Source organism: Somniosus microcephalus, chromosome 15 (assembly GCF_052327205.1).
Source record: "Somniosus microcephalus isolate GS21.2 chromosome 15, FLI_Smic_1.0, whole genome shotgun sequence".
Lineage (NCBI taxonomy): Eukaryota > Metazoa > Chordata > Chondrichthyes > Squaliformes > Somniosidae > Somniosus > Somniosus microcephalus.
In genome coordinates, this window is record NC_141001.1 from 25927769 (window position 1) to 25943198 (window position 15430).

Sequence of the window (15430 nt, forward strand, 5' to 3'; positions counted from 1 at the left end):
TTATCTATTTTACCAGTTACATCCTCAAAAAATTCCAGTAGATTAGTCAAGCATGATTTACCTTTTGTAAATCCATGTTGACTTTGTCCGATCCAGTCACTGCTTTCCAAGTGCTCTGCTATTACATCTTTTATAATGGACTCTAGCATTTTCCCCACTACCGATGTCAAGCTTACTGGTCTATAATTCCCCGCCTTTTCTCTACCACCTTTTTTTAATAGTGGGGTAACATTAGCTACCCGCCAATCCATGGGTACCGTTCCAGAGTCTATCGAGTTCTGGAAGATGACCAGCAATGCATCTACTATTTCTGGGGCCACTTCCTTAATTACCCTGGGATGTAGATTATCAGGCCCTGGGGATTTATCGGCCTTCAGTCCCATCAATTTTCCTAACAGCATTTCCCTATGAATACTGATTTCTTTCAGTTCCACCCTTTCATCAGACCCTATGTTCCCCGGCATCTCTGGGAGGTTATTTGTGTCCTCCTTTGTGAAGACAGGACCAAAATATGTATTTAGTTGGTCTGCCATTTCTTTGTTCCCCATTATAAATTCCCCCGATTCTGACTGCAAGGGACCTACGCTTGACTTCACCAATCTTTTTCTCTTCACATATCTATAAAAGCTTTTACAGTCAGTTTTTATGTTCCCTGCAAGCTTACTCTCATATTCTATTTCCCCTTTCTTAATTAATCCCTTTGTCCTCCTTTGTTGAATCCTAAACTGCTCCCAATCCTCAGGATAATTGCTTTTTCTGGCCAATTTATATGCCCTCTCCTTGGACCTTATGCTATCCCTAATTTCCCTTGTTAGCCACGGTTGGGTCACCTTTTTTGTTTTATTTTTATGCCAAACTGGGATGAACATATTCTGTAGTTCATCCATTCGGTCTTTGAATGTTTGCCATTGCCTATCCACCATCAACCCTTTGAGTGCCATTCCCCAATCAATTCTACCCAACTCGCTCCTCACACCATCATAGTTTCCTTTATTTAAATTGAGGACCCTAGTCTCCAAGTCAACTACTTCATTCTCCATCTTAATGAAGAATTCGATCATATTATGATCGCTCCGACCCAAGGGGCCTCTTACAACAAGATTGCTAATTAATCCTTTCTCGTTACATAATACCCAGTCTAAGATGGCCTGATCTCTGGTTGGTTCCTCGACATATTGGTCCTGGAAACCATCCCGTAAACACTCCAGGAATTCCTCCTCCACAGTATTGTTACTCATTTGGTTGGCCCAATCTATATGTAGATTTAAGTCACCCATGATGACTGCTGTGCCCTTACTGCACGCTTCTTTAATTTCTCTTTTAATGCCATCCCCAACCTGCGCCTTACTGTTAGGAGGTCTATAAACCACTCCCACTAACGTTTTTTTCCCCTTAGTATTTCTCAATTCTACCCATACAGATTCCACCTCATCAGAGCTAATATCCTTCATTACAATTGTGTTAATCCCTTCTTTAACCAGTAATGCTACCCCACCTCCCTTTCCTTTTTGCCTATCTTTCCTGAATATCGAATACCCCTGGATGTTGAGATTCCAGTCCTGGCCTTCCTTGAGCCACGTTTCCGTAATCCCAACCAAATCGTATTTGTTTACTTCTATTTGCGCAGCCAATTCATCCGCCTTATTACAAATGCTCCTCGCATTAAGACACAAAGGCCTAGAAATTCAGTATAGCCACTTTTGGGGCGGTAAATTCGGGCGGGCGCTACAGTTAGCGCCCGCCGGAAAGTGGAGGCCACTTCGCCGATATTCAGTAGCTTTGGCCAAGGAGTTTGGGCGAGCGCTGAAACTGGCGTTGCACCCCTATCTTTAGGCGCTAAGCCGGCGGTGCAGAGTGATAACGCCGAGGCCGGGCGCAGCGCAGGTGCGGTCATGTTTTGATTGACAGCAGACACCCTGACGCCGGCCAGCTCTTAAAGGGGGAAGGGTCGACTTGGTCTGCTGCCACGCCCTGGATACTGCAGCCCTCCAGCTAGGCCTGAACACTGCTGGTGGACCCAAATAGCGCCTGAAGCCATGCAGAAGGCCCGTGAACGAGCGCAGCGCTTCTCAGAGCATGCTTTGAGGGTGCTGCTTAGGGGTTTGGAGAAGAGAAGAGATATCTTGTGCCCGGACAGTGGCAAGAAGGCTCCCAAGAGGCTGTACAGGAGAGCCTGGAGGGAAATCACCCAGAGGGTCACAGCCAACAGCGATGTCCCCAGGACTGGTGAGCAATGCCGCAAGAAGTTCAACGACCTCACTCGGTTGGTCAGGGTGAGTACCCTTTCCAGTGTCCTCCTCATCCTTGCATGTGCACCTCACATTATGGGCAAAGGGACCTCAAAGGCCTAATGGCCAGCCCTCCTCCAGCAGCTATGGCACTGGCATGATCATCAGTAGCACTTTCTGCACTTGACACACTGGCCAAGCTATTCGACCATGGGAGGCAGTGCTTTCTCTTGCAGGCCAAGCTGGCGCAGAATCTGAAGAGCCGGACTGTCACCGGGGGAGGCCGTGTCCAGTTCCAGGAGCTCAGTGACCTGGAGGAGCGCGTGGCTCGACTCATGCGTGCCCGGGTGATTGGCCCCGTTGCTATTGGAGATGCCGACCCTGTGCTGGGCCCCAATGGTAAGGACATGACCGTTTGGACCTCTCTCATTCCCCTTGCGCTTCAGATCTACATCCTTTGCCACTGTCCCACCAATGCGCATAATGCCACCACTCATGCCTCCCTCGCTGACGCCCTGTCCTCACTCTGAAGCTACTCTTGCGCCTTCCTGCTTTCAGCTGGTGAGGAGGAGGTCCCTGAAGCCGCGAGTGTCAGTCCCTCGGAAGAGGAGGACGACGAGGACCAAGAGGAAGGCGGCACATCGGGGGAACCCTCATCCGCGCCAGGGGATGGCAATGGAGGGGACACGTCTTGCCTGGAGGAGAGCCAGGGGGAAGTGTTGCAGGGGGGTGTAGCTCCTGTGCCCAGTGGCGTGCAGCCACGCGGGAAGGGTGAGGGCAGCACGGCTGCCTTCTCCCCAAAGGGGGGAAGTGTTGCAGGGGAGGGCAGTTGCTGGGCCCAGTGGCGTCCAGCCACGCGGGAAGGGTCGGGCAGCACGGCTGCCTTCTCCCCAGAGTGGGGAAGTGTTGCAGGGGAGGGCAGTTGCTGGGCCCAGTGGCGTCCAGCCACACGGGAAGGGTCGGCCAGCTCGGCGGCCTTCTCCCCAGAGGGAGAGTCCGGCCTCCAGTCCGGAGACGGTCCTCACCCAGGAGGTGCGCCTCCTTGATCAAATGTCCGCGGATTCAGAGCGGCGCCACACCGAGTTCATGGGGGTTGTGGGACAGTTGCCTCAGGCCATTGAGTCCCTGGCTCATAGTGTGGCCGATTTCGGGGACTCACAGGCCAGGAGTGTCGAACAACTCGCGGCAGCACAGGACGCGAGTCGAGAGTTCATGAGTGGTGCTGTGCAGACACTGGCTGGTCTGATGCGGGCACAGACCAGGGCAGTACGGGCACTCACTTCTGCCACACTCGCTGTGTCACGGACGCATCGCCAGGGCACCCACCGCGCTGCTGCAGCACAGCGGTCTGGCCTTCACCAGATTGCTGCGCTTGCTGCAGTGCCAGCCCGGCTGAGTGCCAGTGTCTCTGGTCACCAGCGAGCGCCTGGCATCAGCCAGCTTGCCCCCATTGCTGCAGCCGCCACTGCCACTCCCCCAGCAAAGCTGCGACGAGCTGCTGGAGAGACTGATGCTGCCCAGCCCCAGCCCCTCGTCTAGGCCGACCCCCAAGGGCATCTGCCGTCACGCTTTGTGCCCCTCAGGAGCCTTCCCCCAGCCTTGCAACACCCACAGGGCCCAGGTTGAGGTGGAGCAGCAGGTCGGGCAGGGGCCGGAGAAGCCTGCACAAGGACTCGCCCTCTCGGCACACCAAGTAGAGTGTGTTGCCAAATGTTTTATTAGATGGGGGTGTTTGTGTTCTGTATGGGGGGGGTTTATTTTGGTAAGGCCGAAGATGATGGCAAATGTTTTTTTAGATGGGGGTGTTTGTGTTCTGTATGGGGGGGTTTGTCTTGGTAAGGCCGAGGATGAAGGCCAATTGGATGGACAAGTTTTGTTATTCCTCCCCAGGTTGTGGGAGTGAGATATGTTTTTGACTGTTTTTTGGGGGTGTTGTCTGTTTTTGTGTTTCATGTGGGAAGGGCCCTGAGTTTGTTAAATAAAGCTTTTTATTTATTCAGCTTGTCCATGTGTCATGTTTCAAGTGGTTGTTGCGTTAACCGGCTGAGGGCTTGCGGAGCGGCTGCATTCAGGTGCGTTCATTGCCACAAGCCATTCCCTGAGAGGGGGCCTAGAAGTGTCGTTCAATAAGCCGCCGGCGGACGGCCCTTGGACCTTGTAGCTCCCTCCTGGGCTGGTGCTCCTCCTCCTCCTCCTCCTCCTCCTCATGGTCCTCCTGCTCGTCCTCCTGAGGTGGTGGTCCAACGTGAGGTGGCAGTGCCTGAGTCCTGCGGATAGCCAGGTTGTGCAGCATGCAGCAAACGACGACGAACTGGGAGACTCTATCCGGTGAATACTGTAGAGATCTGCCGGAACGATCCAGGCAGCGGAACCGTTGCTTGAGGACGCCAATCGTTTGCTCTATGATGTTTCTTGTGGCTTGATGGCTTTCGTTGTATGCCTCCTCAGCAGGGGTCCTGGGCGCGCGGAGCGGGGTCATGAGCCATGTACACAAAGGGTAGCCCTTGTCCCCGATAAGCCATCCCCTTGGGGGAGGCTGTGCCTGGAACATGTCAGCCACAGTAGTCTGGCGCAGGATAAATGCATCGTGGCTGCTTCCTGGAAAGCGGGCATTGACAGCTAGGATGCGCTGCCTGTGGTCACACACCAGCTGTACATTGAGGGAATGGTAGCCCTTCCGGTTGCGGTAATCCTCGGCATTGTCGATAGGTGCCCGCATAGCCACATGCGTGCAGTCAATGGCGCCCTGCACCATGGGGAAGTCGGCGATCCTGGCAAATCCGACTGCACGCTGCTCCTGCCTCTCTAGGGTCATGGGGAAGGAGATGAATTGGTGTCTCCTTGCGAAAAGGGCATCGGTGACCTGCCGGATGCAGCGATGCACGGCGAACTGGGAGATGTTCGCTATGTCCCCAGCAGCGGCTTGGAAGGAGCCGCTTGCATAAAAGTTCAGAGCCGCCGTGACCTTCACTTCCACCGACAGAGACGTCCTGCACATCAGCTGTGGACGCAGATCTCTGTGAAGCAGCTGGCAGATCTCTGCAACCACCTCCCTTCTGAAGCGCAGCCTCTTCACACAATGCGCGGCAGTCATGGTGAGATAGGACGCCTGCTGCCGGTATTCCCTGAGTGGGTAAGGCCTACGTTGCCGACGCCTGATGGCCCCTCTGCGTCTAGGCATGGCTGCCCCTCTCACACAGCGTCTGCGAGCCCTTCGCACATAATGCTGGAACTGAGGGTTGGAACCCCATGCAGCCCCCATAATATACTTGCAAACAGTGAAATCACAATGAGTCAAATTTCCAAGCTCTGGCCAGAAGCCAAAAATAACTCTCCTATGTTGTCCCAAATCAGTAAGGTCTGTTCCTTGGTCTCTGTCCAGAAATCCAAAGCACTAAAGTCATTGCAGCAAAATGGCTGGCCTTTATAGTCCAGTCTGAGTGCCCTTTAATTAGCGCTCCCCGAGGCCCGCAAGGCCTCTGCTGCGTTCCACTTCACAGTTCTTAACAGTGCCATGCCCACATTGGGCGGGCGCCACTGAAGTTCCGGTTTGGGGCGCACAAACAGCGTTGCACGACGAAATGACATCATAAGCTGCGCGCGCAGCTGAGCGGGCGCAAACACTTTGCGCCGGCGCTAAATGTCAACTGAAGTTGGGCGTAGGCGCAGATCGGCCTGCGCCCGGGCGCTAAGTGCCTAGCGCTCGAAATCTACTCCTCTTATGGCGCTAACGGCTGGCGAACGCAACTGAATTTCTAGGCCAAAGCCTTCAGGCTTGTTTTTTTAACGCTCTTAGACCTATTAGAATCATTATTTACTGTGGCCATGTTTGATTTAAACTGTTGATTTCTCTGACTGCCACTTTTGTTTTTCTCCTTCCTATCTTTTGCTTTTATCCTTGTTTCCCTTTCCTCTGTCTCCTTGCTCAGGTTCCCAACCCCCTGCCATTTCAGTTTAAACCCTCCCCCACAGCACGAGCAAACACTCCCCCTAGGACATTGGTTCCAGCCCTGCCCAGGTGCAAACCGTCCGGTTTGAACTGGTCCCACCTCCCCCAGAACCGGTTCCAATGTCCCAGGAACTTGAATCCCTCCCCCTGGCACCATTCCTCTAGCCACGTATTCATCTGAAGTATCCTTCTATTTCTACTCTGACTAGCACGTGGCACTGTTAGCAATCCTGAGATTATGACCTTTGAGGTCCTGTTTTTTAATTTATCTCCTAACTCCCTATACTCCGCTTTTAGGACCTCATCCCGCTTTTTACCTATGTCGTTGGTGCCTATATGCACCACGACAACTGGCTGTTCACCCTCCCCTTCCAAGATGTTCTGGAGTCGCTCGGAGACATCCTTGACCCTTGCACCAGGGAGGCAACACACCATCCTGGAGTCTCGTTTGCGGACGCAGAAACGCCTATCTATTCCCCTTACAATTGAATCCCCTATTACTATAGCTCTACCCCTCTTTTTCCTCCCATTCTGTGCAGCAGAGCCACCCCTGGTGCCAGGAAGTTGGCTGCTGCTGCCATCCTCTGATAAGCCATCCCCCCCAACAGTACTCAAAGTGGTGTATCTGTTGGAGAGGGGGATGGCCACAGGGGACCCCTGCACTACCTGCCTGCGCCTAGTACTCTGCCTGTTGGTCACCCGTTCCCTTTCTTCCTGTCCAACCTCTCATTGATGTGCTGGAATTGCTTACTCTCAACATCTCTTCGTACATTTGGTCTGAGCAAATCCAGACGAGATCTCAACCTTCGGTTAAAGAACATCACTGGTTGGTGATTGCATGTGTCGCATTTCTGTAGGCTAACAGGAAATTGTCCACCTTATGCTGCAGTGGAATGTCATCATCGCACATGGCCTTCACTGCTTTTTTAAAGGTTTGTACGAACCTCTCAGCCAATCCATTTGTGGCTGGATGATACGGGGCAGATGTGTAATGCCTTACCCCATTCCTTTTCATAAATCTTCGAAACTCTTCGGACACAAACTGTGGTCCGTTATCAGAGCAAATCTGCTCTGGCAAGCCGTTCCTGGCAAAAATGGTCCATAGGACTGCAATAGTTTTCTCCGTGGTGGTGGAGGACATTTTGATGACCTCAGGCCATTTCGAGTGCGCATCCACGGCTATTAAAAACATTGAGTCCATGAATGGACCAGCAAAATCAATATGCACCCGTTGCCATGGAGATGAGGGCCACTCCCATGGGTGTAGAGGGGCATGTGGTGGTGCATTTTGGACCTTCTGGCATCCTGAGCAGCTCTTTGTCAGGTCCTCGATTTGCTGATCGATCCCCGGCCACCACACATAAGCCCTAGCAAGGCTTTTCATTTTCACCCCTCCCAGATGACATTCGTGAAGCTCATTGAGCACTCTCTCCCTTAACTTGGGTGGAATTACCACTCGGGATCCACACATCAAGGTCCCCTGGCATACTGACAGCTGTTCTCTTCTGGATGAGAATGCTGGCAACAGTGAGTCGCCATGTGCTGGCCATCCCTTCACCGTCAAATCATATACCCGAGACAGTGTCGGGTCATTTTGGGTCTCCTTCTCTATACCAGCGTTAGTTACTGGCAAGCATTCAATTATAGTTGAATGAAATATTTCGACAGGATCCACTGCTGGTGCTTCCTCCGCAGTAGGCAGTGGCAGGCGTGATAGCCCATCAGCGTTTCCATGCTGCTTCGTGCCTTTATACTCGATTTCATATTGGTGCGCCCCTAGAAAAAGGGACCATCTTTGTAGCCGTTGCGCAGTCATCACTGGAACGCCCTTCTTTGGATTAAAGATGGAGACAAGTGGTTGGTGGTCAGTCAGCAAGGTGAACTTCTGCCCGTGCAGATAGTGGTTGAACGTTTTCACTCCCCACACTAGGCTGAGGGCCTCCCTGTCAATCTGGGCATAGTTACACTCGGCTGAGGTTAGTGACCGAGACGCAAAGGCTACTGGCCTCTCCAAGCTGTCCGGGAATTTGTGCGACAGCACCTCTCCAATGCCATAGGGTGATGCATCACACGCCAACCGAATTGGTAATGCTGGGTTGAAATGAGCCAACACCTCTTTTGATGTGATCAATGATTTGCTCTTCTGGAAAGCTCGTTTACATTCATCACTCCACTTCCATGGTACCCCCGTTTGCAGTAGGGTGTTCAGTGGGTGTAGTATGGTAGACAAATTCGGCAAGAACTTATGGTAGTAGTTCACCATTCCAAGGAACGACCTCAGTTGTGACACATTTTCCGGTGCTGGAGCCTTGACGATTGCCTCAATCTTTTCAGGGGACTTATGTAACCCCTCTTTATCAATAACGTGGCCACAATACGAGATCTGCTTCTGGAAAAACTCGCATTTGTGGCGATTAACTCGGAGCCCATATTCCTTCAATCTAGTGAGCACCTGCTCCAGGTTGGCAAGGTGATCACTGTCATTTTCGCCCGTGACCAGGATGTCGTCCAAATAACACTGGGTCCCTGGAATCCCTTGCAGGACTTGTTCCATTGCCCTTTGCCAAATAGCCGGAGCTGATGCTACCCCGAACACCAGCCGGTTGTATTGGTAGAGACCTTTATGAGTGTTGATCGTGAGGTACTGTTTCAAGGCTTCTTCTACCTCCATTTGCAGGTACGCCTGGGCCAGATCAATCTTAGTGAAGCGTTTCCCTCCAGATAGCGAGGCGAAAATATCTTCAAACCGCAGAAGCGGATATTGTACAGTATGAAAGATTGGGTTCACTGTCACCTTAAAGCCCCCACAGATGCGAACCTTCTTTGGTTCCCCAGGCGTATTACTCAACGCCCTCTTCATTACAGGAATGATGGGTGTAGCCCACTCGCTCCAGTCCACTTTGGACAGTACTCCTGAACGTTCCAAACCTTCCAGCTCTGCTTCGACGGCTGGGCGGATCGCATAAGGTACCGGTCTGGCCTTAAAAAACTTTGGGCTTGCATTTTCCTCTATTTTGATCGTCGCTGTTATGCCTTTTAGTGTTTCGAGTCCCTGCTGGAACACTTCTTGTGCGTCAGTTAGCATTTTTGACAGTCGTCCAGGTGTGACGTCGTCATCCTTTTTGGCATCTACAGTCAGTGCTTGTATGGAATGCCAATCTAGCTGCATCTTCCGGATCCATTCACGTCCTAGTAGTGGCAGTCCTCCATCTGGCAATACATATAGGTCCATTTTTGGTGTTTCCTTGCTGTTATATATAACGTTCACCCTTATTTTTCCTTTGGGGTAGACTTTTTGCCCCGTGTACGTCTTCAAGACAATCTTTGTATCTCTCAAGGGTATATGTGAGAATAGCCGCTTTTAGTCCCTTCGGTTTATGACTGTTAGGGCTGATCCTGTGTCCAATTCCATTTTTACTTGGACTCCTGCTATCTTGAGCGTGACCCAGATAGTTTGGTGATCCTCCATTTTGATCACATTATGTAGTTTCAGACAACCCAGCTCCTTGCTTCCGGAATCTGTATCACTCTTCTGTTCGTCTGAACTACACTCCGTCAACTTATGTACCTTCTTGTACTTCTCCTGTGGAGATTTCTTGCTGCTGGTTTTCTTTCCCGACCTGCAGACTCTTGCTCTGTGTCCTACTTTTCCACACTGTCTGCACACTTTGTCCTTGAAGCAGCAATCATTATGGTCGTGTGTTGTTCTGCTGCAGCGATAGCACTTCACTGTTCCGTATGACATTTCATTTGTGCCATATTCTTGCGGTCTCTGTTGTATCTCTGCAGTGCCCCGTGCTGCTGCTTCGTGTGATACTGCAATGCTGAAAGCCTTGTCCAACGTAAGATCCTTTTCTGATAGAAGCCGTTTCTGGGTTCCTTCACTTTGAAGCCCACACACAAACTTGTCCCTTAAAGTATCTGCTAGTCCCGTTCCAAACTGGCAGTGTTTCGATAGCTTGCGCAGTTCCGTTAAATACTCAGCACTACTTTCATCTTTATGCTGGTTCCTTTTCTGAAACTTAAATCAGCAGTGGTGTGGGGTTTAAGTGGTCCTGTAGGATTGACACTATGTTTTCAAAATCCTTTTCTACTGGCTTCTCTGGGGTTACTAGGTTTCGTAGTAAGCCATACGTTTTGGCACCCATTGAATTCAACAATACCAGCGCTTTCTTGTCATCTGGCACTTCATTCGCCTTGCAGTATACTTCTATGCGTTTGACATATGTCGTCCAATCTTCGACTTCATTGTCGAATGCTGTGATACTGCCACTCTTCGGCATTTTTGGGTGTGGTTAGACTGGCTTAAAATGGCGTCTCCCACGCTTTCCTTTCTTTCCCGTTGCGGCTTAAGATTGCGTCTCCCGCGCTGCTGCCAACGCCGCTCTCGGCGGTCCTCGTGGCAAATGGCGATGCCCTGTGGGTTTCGTGCGCTGCTCCTGCGCTGCTGCCAATGCCGCTCTCTGCGGTCCTCGTGGCAATGGCAGCGCCTTGCATTTTCCTGCGCGCCTCTCTCCCCCGTTGACGCTGCTCGGCCCTTGAACACCAGCTGCGCTCTGCTCTCTCTCGTCTCTCTCCCCCGTTGACGCCGCTCAGTCCTGAACACTGGCTGCGCCCTGTGCGCTCTGCCCTCTCTCTCTCCCCCGTCGACGCTGCTCGGCCTTTTTCTGTGCCGCTCGGTCGGGCTCTAGCCCGTCGCTGTCCGGGAAGGGTCTGCGCAGTACCTGTTGCCAGCCCGTTTCGCTGGACCACCGTGACTGGAAAGCCAAGCCTGGCTCTCGACAGCCTCCCCTGCGATGCTCAAATCTCCGCTGGATGACTGGGCGGTTACCCATGGTCGACGCCCGTGCTTCTGGACTCGACCTTCTTCCACTGTTCTCCAGGAGCGAATCCCTGGGAGGTGAGGCAGAGTTGCAGGTAGGTTCGAATCTGCTCGTCGCCACTGTTACGTCCGTGTAATAATAAGAAAAGGACTGCAGAGAACGGTACAACAGGTGTTTACTCAATGTGGTTCAAACTGCAACTGACTGTACAGATCACTACTCAGGGTTTATATACAGGTGTGGTCACTGCCAGTACTGCAGGATGCAGGGGCTGTAAAAAGTAGTTCTCCCCCTTAAAGGTACATACATTACAGTTGGGGCCAGGAAACTGGAAACTGTTAAAGTGGCGGAGGGCATCAGAAGAGTCGCGGATGTAGGTGGGAAGAGACTGGACAAGGGGAGAAAAGATAGAGTCGAGATAGGAAGAGATAAGTTCCGTGGGGCAAGAACAGGCTGGAATGATGGGTCTACCAGGGCAGTCCTGTTTGTGGATCTTGGGAAGGAGGTAGAAGCGGGCTGTGCGGGGTTGGGGAACTATGAGGTTGGCGGCCATGGGGGGAAGATCCCCAGAGGAGATGAGGTCAGTGACAGTCTTGGAAACGGTGGTTTGATGTTCGGTAGTGGGGTCATGGTCCAGGTGGAGGTAGGAGGAGGCATCGGAGAGTTGACGTTCAGCTTCCGCTAGGTAGAGGTCGGTTCGCCAAACAACAACAGCACCACCCTTGTCAGCAGGTTTAATGACAATATCGGGGTTGGATCTGAGAGAATGGAGTGCTGTAAGTTCAGAGGGAGGTAGGTTGGAGTGAGAGAGGGGAGCAGAGAAATGGAGACGGCCGATGTCACGGCAGCAGTTAGCAATGAAAAGATCTAGAGAGGGTAAGAGGCCAGAGGGAGGGGTCCAGGTAGAACGAGAATTCTGAAAGCGGGAGAAAGGGTCAGCCATGCGGGGGTAAGACTCCTGGCCAAAGAAGTGGGCACGGAGATGAAGGCAGCGGAAAAAGAGCTCAGCATTGTGCCGAGCTCGAAACAATTGAGGTGGGAGCATAAGGGATGAAGCTCAGGCCTCTGCTGAGGACAGATCGTTTGGGGTCAGAGAGGGGAAGGTCAGAGGGGATAGTGAAAACGCGGCAGGGGGTGAGATTGGGAAAAGGGGGTTTAGAGGAAAGCGAAGGGGAAGAAGGTTCCGGAGGGGCGTTGGTGTTCAAGAGTTGAATTCCAATTCTGGGCACCGCACTTTAGGAAGGATATGTGGGCCTTAGAGAGGGTGCAGAAAAGATTTACAAGCATGGTTCCAGGGATGAGGGACTTCAGTGATGTGAATAGACTGGGAAAGCTGGGGTTGTTCTCCTTAGAGCAGAGAAGGTTGAGAAGAGATTTGATAGAGGTGTTCAAAATCATGAAGGTAACTAGACAGAGTAGATAGAGAGAAACTGTTCCCATTGGCGGAAGGGTCGAGAACCAGAGGACACAGATTTAAGGTGATTGGCAGAAGAACCAAAGGCGACAGAGGAAAAACTTTTTTACGCAGCTAATGGTTAGGATCTGGAATGCACTGCCTGAAAGGGTGGTGGAGGCAGATTCAATCATGGCTTTCAAAAGGGAGTTGGACAAGTACCTGAAGGAAAAAAATTTGCAGAGCTACGGGGAAAGGGCGGGAGTGGGACTAGCTGAAGTGCTCTTGCAGAGAGCCGGTACGGGCTTGATGGGCCGAATGGCCTCCTTCTGTGCTGTAACCATTCTATGATTCTATGCTGCAAGGGTGGCAACTCTGCTGTGGAGGTGAGACTGAGAGGGAGGAACAAAATGGGAAATATGTCAGTTCAAGTGACGGGAATGGATCAGATTGTCGGTTTGGGATTGTGTCACCAGCTCTGGCTGCAGGTAGCGATTCCCGCAGCAAAAACCGAGCAAAAGGAAGAACAGACAAGGCACTATTTCTTCAATGATAGGAGTGCTCATTCTTTCATTTTTTTGCAGGTTACTGCTCAGTCAGCAGGAAGGACGGATCACAGGTTGGGGAAATCTGGCCGAAGCCTTTGTGAGCACTCCTTTGGTGAGGCCTCAGGTACTGCAGCAGATCCAGCTCCCAATCGTCGACCACGACATCTGTAAATTATCCACCAGTATTCATGTGACAAAAAACATGTTCTGTGCCGGTGAGTCAATCCAGCGTTGGAGAAGCGTCTCGCCAGGGGAATGGGTGGTGGTGTCGGTTAGAATGCTGTCCTTTCACCTTGATTCAAACTGGCGGGATGAAAGCTCCCTCCCTCCCCAGCCCTTTGAAAGCTATAAGGGTCCTAAGTAAGAACAAGTTGGAGGGAATCTCAATAAAGTTGCTGGTGACCCCAGGTGCACCGCAAAATAGTTGTCAGTAACTCGGTACTGGTGAGTATCAAACCAGTGATTTCACTCAGTGGTGTCTCAGGATGTCTGAGGTAAGAAGCAGGACAACTGTCGCACTGGTGAATTAGGCACTATTTCTGAGATAGATGTTAAAGTATGCTGTTGGCGTGGAGTGAAGCAGAAGCGGACTCACTTTGCATTTGGTCTGTATAATACAAATAGTGTCAGAGCTCCATGCCTGAGCATTGATATCCCTCACCTGTACAAATATGGCCTGAGCGCTGACCCCTCACCTGTACAAACATAGCCTGAGCGCTGACCCCTCACCTGTACAAACATAGCCTGAGCGCTGACCCCTCACCTGTACAAACATAGCCTGAGCGCTGACCCCTCACCTGTACAAACATGGCCTGAGCGCTGATCCCTCACCTGTACAAACATGGCCTGAGTGCTGAATCATAGAATCATTGAAATTTATAGCACAAAAGGAGGCCATTCTGCCCATCTTCACCGCGCCGGCCGACAAAGAGCTATCCACCCTAATCCCACGTTCCAGCACTTGGTCCGTAGCCTTGTAGGTTACGACACTTCAAGTGCATATTCAAGTACTTTTGAAATGTGATGAGGGTTTCTGCCACTACCACCCTTTCAGGCCGTGAATTCCAGACCCCCACCACCTTCTGGGTGAAAACATTTCTCCTCAACTCCCCTCTAAACCTCCAACCAATTACTTTAAATCTATGCCCCCTGGTTATTGACCCTTCTGCTATGGGAAATAGGTCCTGCCTATCCACTCTATCTAAGCCCCTCATAATTTTATACACCTCAATTAGGTCTCCCTGTACCTGTACAGAAATGGCCTGAGTACTGACCCCTCACCTGTACAAAGATGGTGTTAGCACTAACCCCTCACCTGTACAAACTTTGCCTGAGCACTGATCCCTCACCTGTACAACAATGGCCTGATATTTAATATCCCTCACCTGTACAAACATGGCCTGATCACTGACCCCTCACCTGTACAAACATGGCCTGAGCACTTACCCCTCACCTGTACAACCATGGCCTGATATTTAATATCCCTCACCTGTACAAACATGGCCTGATCACTGACCCCTCACCTGTACAACCATGGCCTGATATTTAATATCCCTCACCTGTACAAACATGGCCTGAGCACTGACCCCTCACGTATACAAACACAAAGATTCACTGAGTGTCTCCATGATTTCTCCCATTTTCAATGGGCTTTTCTTACTTTCCCCTTCGTTTGTCTTCAGTTTCCTCCTACACCAGTTGAGGCAAGAGGCCAGGTAGTAGCTTCCATTAACACTGCCCTTTGTCCACCTACTGGGGAACACGCAAAGGTGAGTGAAAGATCACAAACCTCTGATATTCCTCCCTCTCCATACATAAAGCACCTTGAATACACCCAGCCCCTCCACTACATTAGCCTACCCACGATCAGGGACTCACATTGTGCAATCATGAGGCAGGCAAAACCAAGATTGGCAATCCACGGGTCTGTGCCTAGGAGCACTGGCAGTCATAGCGGCTCACAGGTTACCTGTATACACTGAGAGCACCAGTGCCCCCACACAGACTCACAGGTTACCTGTATATACACTGAGAGAACCAGTGCCCACACAGACCCACAGGTTACCTGTATATACATTGAGAGGGCACCAGTGCCCACACAGACCCACAGGTTACCTGTATATACACTGAGAGGGCACGCGTGCCCACACAGACCCACAGGTTACCTGTATATACACTGAGAGGGCACCAGTGCCCACACAGACCCACAGGTTACCTGTATATACACTGAGAGGGCACCAGTGCTCACACAGACCCACAGGTTACCTGTATATACACTGAGTGAGCACCAGTGCCCACACAGACCCACAGGTTACCTGTATATACACTGAGAGGGCACCAGTGCCCACACAGACCCACAGGTTACCTGTATATACACTGAGAGGGCACCAGTGCCCACACAGACCCACAGGTTACCTGTATATACACTGAGAGAGCACCAGTGCCCACGCAGACCCACAGGTTACCTGTATATACACTGAGAGGGCACC

General features: G+C 51.5%; 1 protein-coding gene across 1 annotated transcript in view; it reads left to right on the forward strand.

Annotated features, from left to right (window-relative positions):
• f2 (coagulation factor II (thrombin)) overlaps nt 1-15430 on the forward strand; it is a 203030-nt gene that overhangs the window by 95144 nt on the left and 92456 nt on the right. Inside the window, exon 12 of the mRNA XM_086007573.1 lies at nt 12978-13156. Coding sequence (XP_085863699.1) covers nt 12978-13156 — 179 coding nt within the window. The remainder of the gene's footprint in view (nt 1-12977; nt 13157-15430) is intronic.